The following is a 13789-nucleotide window of genomic DNA, read 5'->3' as shown; positions in this document are numbered from 1 at the left end:
TATGTATACTTGGCTTGAAATGAAATTGCTTGAAAGCAATTGATTCAAAACTATTGCCTTCTGCCAATACATGGAGATTTAAGTGACCTGTCTCCCTAATGGATGTAAGATATAAATCTGAATTTAAGCTTATATTTCAAGATCTTCATGTATCTTCAATCCATGTTCACTCCAAAAGGCATATAAGATCCTAGGCTTCATGAATGCAGGCAGAATGAGGTACTGGGCTAAAGATGAATCTGTCCCTTGTGTCTGAAGATCAGAGGTGTGGATTCTCAAATCCTATCGTGAAATTCCAGGGGTGGTGGTGAAAGGTGTTTATCCAAGCAAAGGTCGAAAAGTGGGAAGCCATGGAATGTTGGTGAAAGGAAAACCTGGAGAGCCTTCAGTTTAAACCAAAGCATGGGCCTCCTTCCTGCTCCTGGAATTATTCTCCCCCTAAGTGTGTTTGTGTGTGTGTGTTTGGGAATATGTGTAAGCGCATGCGTGCATGCATCTGTTTTACATAACTGAACCTTTCTATGAGAACACACTCTTTATAAATGTTTAAACCCTAAGAGCAAGAGAGGGAAAAAAACATTTATTATTTTTCGACTCAGTATAATACTTGGCAGAAGAAAATAAGCTTCAGATACAAATATAAATATATAGTCAAAGGAAAGCTGTTGAAGCTAATCCAAAAGGGCCATCATAAGCATCTGTCTGTGACAAGCCTGCGGGGCTCTTCTCAAAAGGATAATGGGAACATTGCATGTTGAGGTCCCATTATAAATACATTTCTTCAGCGGTGAACAGAAGCCAGTAATTTTCACAAATATGTTCCACAACCACAGTAAGGCTCGCTTAATATCCTTGCCAACAATAACACTCAAACTACAAAGAAAAAACAAACAACTATTGACTAAAGTGTTCAGTAACGCACATTATCCCAAAGGATAAGTAAGAGAATTGTGTGAATTGAGCTCAAATGGTACCAGGTTTGCAATACTCCAAACTTTTTATACAAGCGCAGTCATTTATTATTAGTTTTATCATTTTATTATTTTAGATTTTCACAAAAATAAACATGGTAATTAGGGAAATCATAATGATTTGATTCACTCTGATTTAGCAGAAACACACACCTTGTGCACCCTCCATGAAACAGCCTATCCATGTCCTAAAACTGTTTCTGAGTGAATATTAGACATTACAAATGATGCACAATTTTAAGCCAATATCAAAATATATAAAATTATGTATTTACAATTCAATATGGACATAATAAATGTTTTATATATATTTCAAAGACATAATTCCTCACAGTTCTTTTTTTCCTCTAAAACGGCATACAGTAATTACCCATTTTGTCTATTAAACTTTTGCTTGACCTTTACACAATCTGGAAAACCAAAGTAACATATTTGTATGTAACAAGGTTTTTTTTTATTTTTTTTTTTTTAGAGCTTGCCTTTTGAATAATTACAGTGGTCATGAAGTCATGTAGTCATGACCAAACTTATATTACTGTCATATATGTTGCTCTGGTATCTCTGCCCAGGTAATTAAAGGCTATACACTTGTATGCACCAGAATGCGCTCCTGTGGGTTTTCGTATTATAAGAGTCCCTTGCGCGTGGAGAACCTCACTGTCCAGAGGTCTTTCCTTTCCAGTAGAAAGAATAGATCGATCAGGTAGCTCCCAAGTTATCTGTGGTGTAGGCACTCCATTAGCAACACACTTAAGATGAACAGGAACTCCAGCCACTCCTCTCACAGTTGGTGGCGGGCCATTAGTAATCTGGGGTGGATATGCTACAATTACGACAGGCACTGAAAGCACCGCCTCACCAGCATCATTCTTTGCTCGGCACACGTAGTTCCCACGATCATGTATGATCGTCTCATGTACAACAAGTGTCCCATTGTCCATTAAATGGAAACGTCCACTCGCCTGTGGACGTGCAAGAACAAAACCTCCTGGTGTGGTCCAAGAAATCCTGGGCTGGATTCCATCGGTCAAGCAATGTAGGAAGAGGGACTGTCCAGAAATCCCTTGAATAATCCCCTTGGGCCGTGTTAGAATATAAGGCTTTTGAATCACCTCAAAAATGACCAGTTTCTCAATATAGCCCACTTTGTTCTTTGCAGCACAACGGTATTTACCAGTGTCCTCTATGCTGGAGTTATAAATAACAAATGTGCCGTCCGTACCCAGGTGATATCTTGAGCCCTTGAACCCAGGTGTTCCACTGAGCCGAGTTCGATTGGGGAGTGTCCATGTGATCTCAGGAATGGGTTGCCCATCAGCAGAACAGTTTAATACTGCAGTTCTCCCCACCCGAGTCACCACTCTCTCATTAAAAGGGTTGTTGAAAATAGGCCTCCTGAGCTTGTCGGTCACTTCTAGTTGAACCAACATAACTGCCTCACCTCCATCATTCTGAGCCATACAAATAAATTCTGCTGAATCTGATGGCCTAACATTACGGATCTCTAGTGTACCATTGCTATGGACATTAATCCTGCTCCCGTAATAGGGTGCGGTAATAAATATATTGTCAGGCATAATCCATGTGATCTTTGGTACTGGATACCCTTCAGCTTTGCAGTCTATTAGTTTTCTAGTATATTTAACTGCTGTATCTTTCATCACAGTTCTATTTTGATTGAAGCCATTGATGATGGGTGGGTTTCCATCGATGTCTAGTTTATATACTTTATTCTCCTCACCTGCAGCATTACGAGCCATGCAGACATACTCCCCAGCATCAGCTAATTTAACATTTCGTATATCAAGGGAACCATTAGCATGCACTAAGTAACGCTCATTAGATGCAGCAATCATGTCTTTTGATGGAAGCATCCAAAAGACCTTTGGCTTGGGCTCACCTATAGCCTTACAGTCAAAGCGAACATTTCCCCCGGGCTTCACTTTGGCATAGGAGAGATTTGGGTGCTGAATGTGAGGCACTGCAGTTACCACACTTATGTGAACATGCATCTTGTCTTTACCAAGTTTGTTTTCAGCATAACATGTGTAATCACCTTCCTCGTCAGAACCCACTTCATTCAAGTACAGTGTTCCATTATTAAATAAGGTGTACCGTTTGAACTGATCGTCTTCTGTTCCATCTGCTTGCAGGGCACTATTCACCAAGGTACCATCAGGAAGTCCCCAAGATATTTCTGGCATGGGGACACCAGCAGCCACACAGTCCACTTTTAGGTCATTGCCATAAGGCACTTGCCTTCTGCTAAAGACATTTGGTTCAATCCGAGCTGGTTTCATAGATACTGACACTCTTAATAGCTGTACATCATCCCCAACTTTGTTGCGTGCAACACAGAGGAAGTCCCCAGCATCTTTTTCATTGACTGATTCAATGGTGAGGGTACCATTTTCCAGGACTTTGATACGGCTGCCCATTCTGAAATGAGAATGTGATATTTTTAACATTAAGTGGCAATAAGTAATTAGTATTATTTAGTTATGTTCAGTTCTAAAACGCCTCATTAACAAGACTTTTACAAAAAAAAAAAAATCATTGTTCAGTATTCACAAAAGACTACAAAACTCAAAAGTTGTGGGGAATCTCTAGTTCATTCAGACCCGGTATGAAAAATATTTTTATTCAAGTTTGCTATTAGTATACTTCTTTTAAACTAAAAATAGGAAAGTATGCTTTTAGTTTACTTTTTATGTACTTCTCAGAAAAGGGCTTTATGTACTCCTCCAAAATATTTAAGTATACTTGACTTATACTTACAAAAAATCTAAATTTATTTGAGCTATAGTTGTGCTCCTAGAATCCATTTTTTCATTATTATACAGTAGAGGGCACTAGTACACATCTGCTGCACAGAATTTCCCAAAAAAAAAAAAAACCACAAGTGAAGAAGAAAAGAAACAACAGATACTAACACATGTAATCTAACATGATCATCTGACATGAAACAGTATCAAAACTGTAACGTTATGGAATAAAATGTCGACCAATGAAGAAGTTATAATTACAGTCAAGCTTTGGGGTGTTGATCGACTCCATCTACATTTTGATTATCATTCTGAATCCAATTCATAGTCTTTTTTCAGCTTTTTATTCAATGTTATTTCTTTATTTTTTATGAAACTTACCCACATTAAAGTGTTTAAAAAAAGAATGCATGAAGCTAGAATAAAATGTTTTTGTTTACAAGCAGATACCATTTTCTTTCTTTGGATGTTTTGTATGTTTATATATATAAATAATATATACAAATTAAAACCTAAATAGGGACATAGTAGTATACTTAAAGTATGATGTAAAGTTAAAGAAAACCTATAGAAAACTAATGAGAATACATTCACAAAAAACAAAAAAAATATATAAAGTTAAAGAAAACCTATAGAAAACTAATGAGTATGCTTGCAGTTTTTAAACTACTAAACTAGTAGTTTACTGAGACTATATTTTCAAAGTGTACAAAGTATTTAATTAGTAAACTATCAGTATACCTATAAGTTCATTTTAACTATAATTGCAGTACAAACTACAAACATAGAGGTAAACTAGTTGTGTACTCAAAGTTTGCTACTGTTATACTTAAAGTATACTTAAAAGTATACTTTTATATACTAGAAAGTGGGTCAATTTAGTCCCAAGGAGTATTAAAACAGTACACTTACAAGTACACTACTAGAACACTGATATTTGTATACTTTCTACAAAAAGTATACTTAAAAATATACTTAAACTTTACCTCAGTATACTTAATAAAATAAACTTGAAGTATACTACTTTTTGATAAGGGGAGTTAGGGGAAAGTATTTTGCCACAAAGACATTGCACACTTCAGGTTTAAGTTTGTACAATCAAACAAAAACACTGTCTTTTGTAATATTGTACCTGTGTGACTGGTCCACGAGAGCCTTGGAAGGAAGCCTCCAAATAATCTGAGGTTTTGGGTCCCCAACTGCAGAGCAGTTCAAATGAAGACGGCCACCATATATCACATCAGTTCTTTGTTGTGATGTCTCAGTGATCTGAGGGGCAGTTTCTGTCCTCTTCACAGACAGAGTAACAACACGCCGTTCTGATCCTGTAGAGCTTGTTGCAATACACTCATATTTTCCACTTTCAGTTATTTGTATATCCCTCAGGTAAAGTGTACCATTTCCAAAAACAGAAACTTTAGTGTGTGAGTAAGTTAGAGGCTGTACTATTGTGCCATCATGTAAGACCCAGTGTGTTGTGGGTCGTGGGTCACCATAAGTGCTACATGCCAAAAAGAGATTCTGACCAATATCAGCCCTCACCAGTTGCCGTTTTTCTTCCAGTATTGCAGGTGGTGTTGCTACCACCTGAAGACGAACAGTGGCTGTGTCAGTACCAGCTGGATTACTTGCAATACACTTATAATGTCCACTATCTAAAACAGACACATCTTGAATGGTTAGTGTCCCCATTTTGGTTACTGTTACTCTGCCAGGCTCAGTGATCGAACCTTTAACTTCGGTGTGATTAGGTAGAATCCATGACACAATTGGCACTGGTCTGCCCTCTGTCCTGCATTCCAAGTGCACGGTTTTCCCAGCAAGAACCTTGATATCTCTTATCTTTTTCTCCAGTATCCGAGTGGGATAGGCCACAACTGACAATGTAACCACAAGCTTGTCAGAGCCATACTCGTTCTGGGCAAAACATATGTACTGTCCTTGGTCTCTGATGTTTGCTTTTTGGATGAACAATGTTCCATTCTTCAGAACCTCAAATTTACCCAGTTTACCTTTAATTGTCAACATATTACCTGATGATATAAAGGAGACAAAAAATGATCAGTATACCAGAATGTAAAATAAATATGAAAACAACAATTGATAACAATACAATTCTTAAAAATGTTCATAAGCCTTGTGGTTTAACTTTTCTACCTGTAGTAGATGAGAATCGGTTCCAGCTGATGATGGGCTCAGGGTTGCCAGTGGCCTCGCAGGGGAGGAAAGCATCAGAGTTTGACAGAACAGTAAAACTGGCAGCTTTTCCACCATTAATCCTTGGCTTGAAGGTAATAGAATAGTCCCTCAAAGATGAGGTGTCATACCTTGTAGAGTGATCGAATGTATTCAGATTGACAGTACTACTGCCGTGTGGAAATGGAGTGAATGTATATGAAGTCAAACTAGTCATTGTGCCTGAGGTAACTGTTCTACTCTGAGGTTTATCAGAGGCTGTAGTGGGTTTAGTGGTCAAAGTAATGACCTCTGGGAAACTAGTGGTAGAAAACATATTAGAGTCCCTCCATTCCTCACCTGAACCAGTACTATCAGGTGATGGAGACCTCTCTGGTTCTTCAAGGGGTGTATACAAAGGCCTTAATATTGCACCACTGTGCTTAGTTTGTGAAGCTGTAGTTGTGGATTTGGTGGTGGCAGGTGTGTCAGCAATTTTAGTCACACTGATAACTGGGGATTTTGTGGTTGTTTTTTTAATGGGCCTTCTCCTTCTGGAGCCTCGCCTGTGGTAACCAGGCTTTTGCTTTCTCCACAATCCAGTTAGAGAACCTGAGGACTTATTCTGAACAGTGTCTTGCTTTAGTTTAGGTCCCACCGTTGGTGGGGTTGCTAGAGTTTGAGAAACTCCCATTGACTGTGTGGTTGTGGACAGCTCACGGAAGGCTGTAAAGGTAAAAAACTCAGCTTTTGTAGATGGCGTTATGACATTGTCTGAGAAATTTGTTTCTATAAAAGAGAAAGAGCCTGATGAGTCTTCAAATGATGTCTCTGGAATATTGTCATTTTCTCTTGTCATTGGAGGAGAGACAATCATAAGGGTACGCTTTAGTTCTGTAGTAGGTACTGTTGTTGTTGCCTTGTAAGGTTCTTCTGTGGATGCTGAGGCCCTCTGTTCCTTATTAGTGGACAGTGTAAATGAGTTTGAAGCTTGATGCTTGTTAAGGGTTTCTTTCATTTCCCCCTTGTTTCCAAACTGTCTATGCCACTGAATCTTCTCCTGTGTGATTTTAGAAGACACTGTCATTGTGGATGTGGTTGTAAAAGTTAGTTCTTTCTCTACTGAATTAAAATAACCTTTAGAATCACTTGAATCCTCAGAAATGGTGGGCACAATAGTTGCTGACATTTGTGAATCAGTGACAGCGTAAATCTTTTCAGAGCCTGACAAACGAGTTGTTATGACAGGTTTTTCTGTTACTCTCAAAAAAGAAGATGACATGTGAAACCTAGCTGTATGGTTGACCAGGCTTTGATCCACTGATGTTTTGCATTTATCTGTAGACACTCTAGATGTAACTCTTTTTCCATCGCCACATACTGTGATTTTGTCCACAGTGTGTGAAAATGTGAGATTTTCTTCCTTGTTTATAGAAAGGTTTTTGAATCTATTGAGTAACGATTGCATGTCTGTAATTTTGCTGGGCCGAATGATCCTACGTCTGCCATGAAAATTACCTTTCTTTCCTGATCGCATCTTTTTGGAGGGAACAATTTGGATTTGGTGTTTGGAGATGATGGTGGACCCAGGAAGGAGCTCTGACTTGATTCTTTGAGTGGTCTGAAATGTGATCTTTTCTTGGTCTTCCTTGGTTGTGGTGACCGCTGTGAATATGGCCTGACTCTTAGGTTCCAAATAGGTGACATTTGGGCCCTGGAAGTTGTAAAGAGGTGGTGTTCCAGTAGTAACCTCTTCTGAATCCCCAGAGAAGAGATGCTCTGCAGCTTCTGATGGTCTGTTTGTTGTTTTCTCATATTTTTTTTTACCATCACTGTGACTTAATATGTAAGCTGACTTGGTTGTATTCAGGGTTGTCTCATCTCTTTGAGTCCCATAATCACTCAAAGTATAAGTGGCAATTATTGGGGTAGCAGGTGTCTGAGTATGAGAATGTGATGTCGTTGTAACCAAATTTGTTTTCTCATTTGCTTTTAACATGTTACTAGTGCTATCATGTTTTACTTCAATGAAACCACTGTTGCCAGTTTTGTAAGTCTCTGGGATTTTAGCATCTTTGATTTTAATGGTGCTATGCTCAAGTGTTTGACTAGTTGTCATTACAATAAATTCATCTTCAGATATACCATCCCCTGAGGTTGCATCATTGTCATCAGAGGGTGTTTTAGACACCTCTAAACTTATTGTCTTTTTATTTGCTCTTTTAATTTGAGACATATCGATGAAAGTGGCATCTTCTTTCTGGTACTTTTTATTAAAGACTCTTCCAGAGTTCCTTCTATTTCCTTTTCTGCCAGTGGGAACTTTATGAAACCTGGACTGTAGCCAAGTGTATGGTCTGCCTGAGGTTATGCTTCTTGACTCTTCACTAACCCTGTGAGAGCGATACCTGCTTCCAAGTTTCTGGCTATCTTTTATAATTTGTACAACATGATCACCAGATTCTTTTAGCTCTGTGCTATTTGACATATCACCATGAACAGTTATGTGAGAAGCTAGCAAATCTGCTCCCAGAAAATTTCCAACTAAGCATCTGTAAAATCCTTTGTCTTGGGATGTCAGTCCATGTATTACCAAAGTGCCATTTCTGTAGAGCTTTCTGTTGCCATAGGACTTGTCTAAAATTGTGTGGTCAGGAAGTATCCACTGAACAGAAGCCTCAGGACTGCTGGCTGATGCACAATCAAGACGCAAGTTCTGGCCAAGGGTATGAGAGATTCGGATCCCATTAATCTCTTGTTCTTCAATATTCCGGGGAAGCACAGTGACCCTAAATGCAAGAACATCTGCATCCAGGAAGTTAGTTGTAATGCAATGATAGACACCTGTGTCTGAGATTTCAACAGATTTGAAAGTAAGTCTTCCATCATAAGCTACTAATATCCTTTGATCTTCACTGTTGTATGGTGCACGTAACCTACTTCCATCTGGTAGAATCCACTCTATATTGGGTTTAGGATCCCCAAATGTCTGGCAGTTCAATTCAATCACTCCACCAGCAAGGACTGAGTATTCAGTCTTGGTCTGATTGTCAGTTCTAATCATTGCCCAGCCATACCGGTCTCCTATATCCTTGCTGCTGTCAACATCTATTTGAACATTGGATAAATACTTGATAGTAAGGTTTGGAAATGTTGTTGTGATGCGGTCCAGCTGTAGTAGGACTGTACTTTGCATTAACCATTCATGATTGGCTTTAATTTTTGCTTTAATTTCTGTAAAAATATCATCTTCTGTTGATGCTACTTGCTTGTATGTGTAAACTGTACCTGGTTGCATAGAAAGTAGTACTTCTCGCTCAAGTCTCATAGGGGACTCACTATACATAGCCAAAATATTCCAAATCTGGTGTATATTATCATAATCAATGTTGCAGACCAGCGATGTAGAAATGATCGCACTCAGGGCAGTTAAATCTTTTCCATTCGGTCCAAAGTTTGCAGTTAAGTTTTCCATTACTGTAGGTCGCTGCACAACACATGCTATCCAGGCATAGTTGTGGAAATGATCTGTGATGTTCATTTCCAACATGCCAATGGGTTCAACAAAATCTTTAGGAGACACTGAGGTATAGCCACCATCATCCAAGGTAAAATTGTTCTGTTTCAAGTGAGGATGTATCCAAGGTCTGCTGCATGTGTAGCTATCCCTTTGCAAATGCGCAATGCTGCTGCCTCTCAGGTTAATTGGGAATTCACAAATGGGACACTGTTCTTTGAGAAACTTCCTGTCTCTTTTGCATTTTAGAACACCTGTAAACGCAAAATTAATTCTTATTATTCCATGGTCTGTCTGAATACTGGATTCTGATTGGCTGGTAGGTATGCAGTAAAACCGTGATATGCACAGGCATTTCCAAGTCAGTTTAATCACCGTTCTATATTAATGCACTGCTTTAATTGATGCACACAAACCCACACTCTTCACTTGCACCCCCCCCCCCCACACACACACACACACACAGAGAGAGAGAGAGAGAGAGAGAGAGAGAGAGAGATAACAAAAGAGTTGGAGATGGCAAAATGCTGCAAAGAGCAATACTACTTTTAACTTGTCTATAACTTGGCAAATGACCCTGAAATAAGCGGGATAATCAATGGCTTGCCGTGCATTAAAGGATTTTAAATGTATTTTGTGGAGGCAACCAGGTTCTTGCAAACTGTTAATTATCCCTTACTTATATGTTGATGTATATATGTAAATAAAAGCTATTTTACTTATTAGAACATTCCTTATGTACCTGATTTGTCTCGCTATATCAACAAAACATTTTTTCTTCTATTTTTAAAATTTGTTAAATATAGACCAGAATCTCACCAGGGTGTTTTTCTAGCCATTGTTCAAGCCAACCCATCCGACAATCACATGACCAGGGGTTTCCACTAAGGAATAGATTCTCTATCTTGTTGCAGCCAGAAAATATAGTTGCAGGCAATGTGGTTAAAGCATTGTCTGACAAGTAAATAGTCTTAAGAGATGACCATTTCAAAATCTGGCTGAACCGCAGTGATATAAAAGTGTCTGGATGAAGCTGTTGGAGCAGGTTTCCCTCAAGGTTGATCAACTGCAGCATTTTTAATCCATAAAAACTCTCTGGATGGATGAAGGTAATGTGATTATGGTCTATATGAAGACGTACAACATTGTCCAGGCCTCTAAATGTGTCCTTGTTGAGCTTCTCAATTCTGTTATAACTCATTTTCAGAACCTAGAAGTAGATAAAAATATACTGTTAAGACATGAAAATCAAGTGCCTCTAATATTTGAAAGTCAGGGGGCAATTCCAGCATGAGGCCTTCCTTAGTCCAATTCAATGTAGTCTCAGCCTCAGATGGCTGTCCCACAGACTTCATGGATGATGGAAATATCTGATATCTACCAGTTTCAAAATCAATGGTTGACTCCTACACAATGTCCAGAGTCAATTGTGATATGATATATATTGTCAAAATAATTCAAATCAGTTTGTCTATAAGTTATATTTTAAATGAATTGTTTCTGTAATCTACTTAAAATGCCATGGCTTGCTATTCCTCTGGTATGACTGATTGTGAAATTTGTACATTATTCATACCTTAGCATTTGTCTTATTATTGGATGAATATTTATTGACAATCATATATATATATATATATATATATATATATATATATATATATATATATATATATATATATATATATATATATATATATATATATGTATGTGTGTGTGTGTGTGTGTGTGTGTGTGTGATGTATGGTTTACCAAGACAACAATATTTGGCCAAGATACAACTATTTGAAAATCTGGAATCCTGAATAAATAATCTTTCCATTGATGTATGGTTTGTTAGGAGGACAATATTTGGCCAAGATACAACTATTTTAAAATCTGGAATCTGAGGGTGCAAAAAAAATCTAAATATTGAGAAAATCGCCTTTAAAGTTATCCTAATAAATTCTTAGCAATTTTTTTTAACTTTTAATACATTTACGGTAGGAAATTTACAAAATATCTTCATGGAACATGACCTTTACTTAATATCCTAATATTTTTGTCATAAAAGAAAAATCTATTATTCTGACCCGTATAATGTATTTTTGGCCATTGCTACAAATATAACCCAGTGATGTAAGACTGCTTTTGCAGTCCAGGGTCACATATATACATATACATATATCATCTTGGCACCATCATCCTTTTGAAGTTTAAGATGCATAATAACACACAAACTCTCTAAAATATCCTGTTTTTGTATTTCAAATATTTCAGAATTTCTGGAGTTCTGGAGACTTCTGTGTTCTGTTTCATTCTCTTGCATACTAAATAAATCATCATGCAGTAATACTGTTATAGCAAGTGATTTATGTTGTCAAGTCATCAGAGACTCTTCCCTTGGATTCACAGGAGATGCATTTGATATGCATGTTAAAGTCGAATAAACACTTATTATAGCTTGACTGCTTGTGATATTGATGTAACCATGGGCCAGATGTGATCAGAGATGGAACAGACAGCAGCAGTACGTCATCTTCACAATAAAGAAAAATAAACATGCCAACAAACTCAGATATACACAACATGACATCTGATTATTTTTTAGTGTCTTATGTAACCATTCTTTTACATGCAGCATGAAGGCTGGTCCTCATTCAAGCTTATTCTGGCCAAGAACACCCATTTTGAAAATAACAGATTGTCTGAATAAAGATTGTCCAAAAAGAAGAATTTAGTATTTTACCTGCAGAGATGTGAGGTCATGGAACGAGCCGTCCTCAACAGTCTTGATAATATTACTGTGCAGCATTAACAGCTCCAGGTTTTTTAGTCCAGAGAGGCTGTTCACTTCAAGAGTTGATAAACTGTTGTACCTGAAACACAAGATTGCAAATGTGGTGAATTTGCCTTAAACAAGCTGTTCTCAAAGACATTTTTAGAGAAAGCTCCACAGTGGATTGTCTGTTAGGTTTTTACCCCAGGTTAATTCTTTCAACAGCTGGCTGAATGTCCCTGGGTATTTCACTCAGGTATCGGAATGTGCAGTGCACTTCTGACGGAGCGTAGCATACGCATGATTTGGGGCAGCCGCTGCTCCTGTGTGTTATATTGGCCAAAACACACAGTAGTACCATGAATCTCCACAACAGACATGACTCTGCTGTCGGTCCACACATTTTGAAAAAGGAGGTCTGTTTCTTCTCCATTTTTGACAAGCTTAAGTTGCCATTAATCATTAGCTTTCTGTAGGAAAAAAATAAATCTGTTAATCATATCTACATTATCATTCACCACTGTTAACAAAGTTCTACATGACAAATAGCTTTTACATATTCTCCCTAGACCAAGCATGAACTTTTTAAGAGAATGTATAACAAAAAATCAAACAAACAAAAAACCTTTTTATTTAACAATAAATTATATATATATATATATATATATATATATATATATATATATATATATATATATATAGATATATTTATTTATTTATATATATAATTATCAAACTGATTATATGTAAATATTATGAACAGCGTGTATATTAATAACATTCTAGAAATGCGCTATTATGAGCACATCCCAAACGTTTAGTAAAACATTGCACATTTGACACGTATTGTTTCATTCGTGAAAATCCAGCATTAGGAACTTCTCGTGTTTTGTGACGATTAAAAAAAATAAAAATTATTTAATTAATAATATAGAGAAAATGCAATGTTTCTAGAGTTCAAAATGACAATTATTAATGTTAACACACTTACCTAATACACCGCTGAATTATTTAGATAAAGATGCACGTGAAACACTGTCCACATGATAAATGAATGATCCAAAGAATTCCGGTGAGGAACAGTCGTGTCCCTCACTTTGTCGATGTACACAAGTGCGCTGAAGTCTTTGATTTAGAAGCGCGTGTCGGCTGATGGTTAAACTGAGATTTAATCCTCCCCCTCGATCTCGCGCGGTCCGGTTACGCACCTACTCTCATGCGCTCTGGAGCGCGAGAGGTTCACACGGAGTAAAAGGAAAACATCATCATCATAAGAGAGTTTTCTTTTTTCTTCAGATTGTCATTTTGGCATGTTGATTTATAACTGATAATCTATGTCCCAAAATGAACTGTGTCATATCATAGCAATGATGTGTGGATGTCGTGAAGATGCATCTGGTGTAAATAAATATGTCATGTAGTAGGCTATGTAATAATAAATCTTCGTTAAAAAAACGAAGGGGGGGGGGGGGGGGGTTGTGGGTTGCCACCTCAATATTTAGAGCTTTTAACCCGTTTAAGATTGATGGGCGATAGGGCTTTTTCTAGATTTTAATTAAATATTTGTATTATTTTTATATTTTTTTATTTGTCATTGTTTTGATTG

The 13789-nt window shown here is 37.4% G+C and overlaps 1 protein-coding gene across 1 annotated transcript; it reads right to left on the bottom strand.

Moving 5' to 3' along the window:
* Positions 1 to 1019: 1019 nt before the first annotated feature.
* Positions 1020 to 13387, bottom strand: igsf10 (immunoglobulin superfamily, member 10). The gene is made up of 7 exons (XM_042738945.1): positions 13175 to 13387; positions 12387 to 12653; positions 12154 to 12283; positions 10248 to 10638; positions 5894 to 9682; positions 4869 to 5769; positions 1020 to 3410 (listed from the first exon to the last, which is right to left on the bottom strand). Exons 2-7 carry the CDS (start codon positions 12644 to 12646, stop codon positions 1499 to 1501), a joined length of 7383 nt encoding a protein of 2460 aa, XP_042594879.1. The 5' UTR covers positions 12647 to 12653; positions 13175 to 13387; the 3' UTR covers positions 1020 to 1498.
* Positions 13388 to 13789: the final 402 nt, after the last annotated feature.

This window comes from Cyprinus carpio, chromosome B15, assembly GCF_018340385.1.
Source record: "Cyprinus carpio isolate SPL01 chromosome B15, ASM1834038v1, whole genome shotgun sequence".
Classification (NCBI taxonomy): Eukaryota; Metazoa; Chordata; class Actinopteri; order Cypriniformes; family Cyprinidae; genus Cyprinus; species Cyprinus carpio.
The sequence above is the reverse complement of the archived record's forward strand: the minus strand, read 5'-3'. Positions and strand labels throughout refer to the sequence as shown.

Bases quoted from the DNA above. Each gene is read 5' to 3' on its own strand.
- igsf10 (XM_042738945.1), bottom strand. From the start codon at position 12,646: ATGATTAATGGCAACTTAAGCTTGTCAAAAATGGAGAAGAAACAGACC. The intron at 10,639-12,153 runs GTAAAATACTAA...ATCTACTTCTAG, and splicing joins ATGACCTCACATCTCTGCAG to GTTCTGAAAATGAGTTATAA. The intron at 9,683-10,247 runs GTGAGATTCTGG...TTGCGTTTACAG, and splicing joins ATGGCTAGAAAAACACCCTG to GTGTTCTAAAATGCAAAAGA.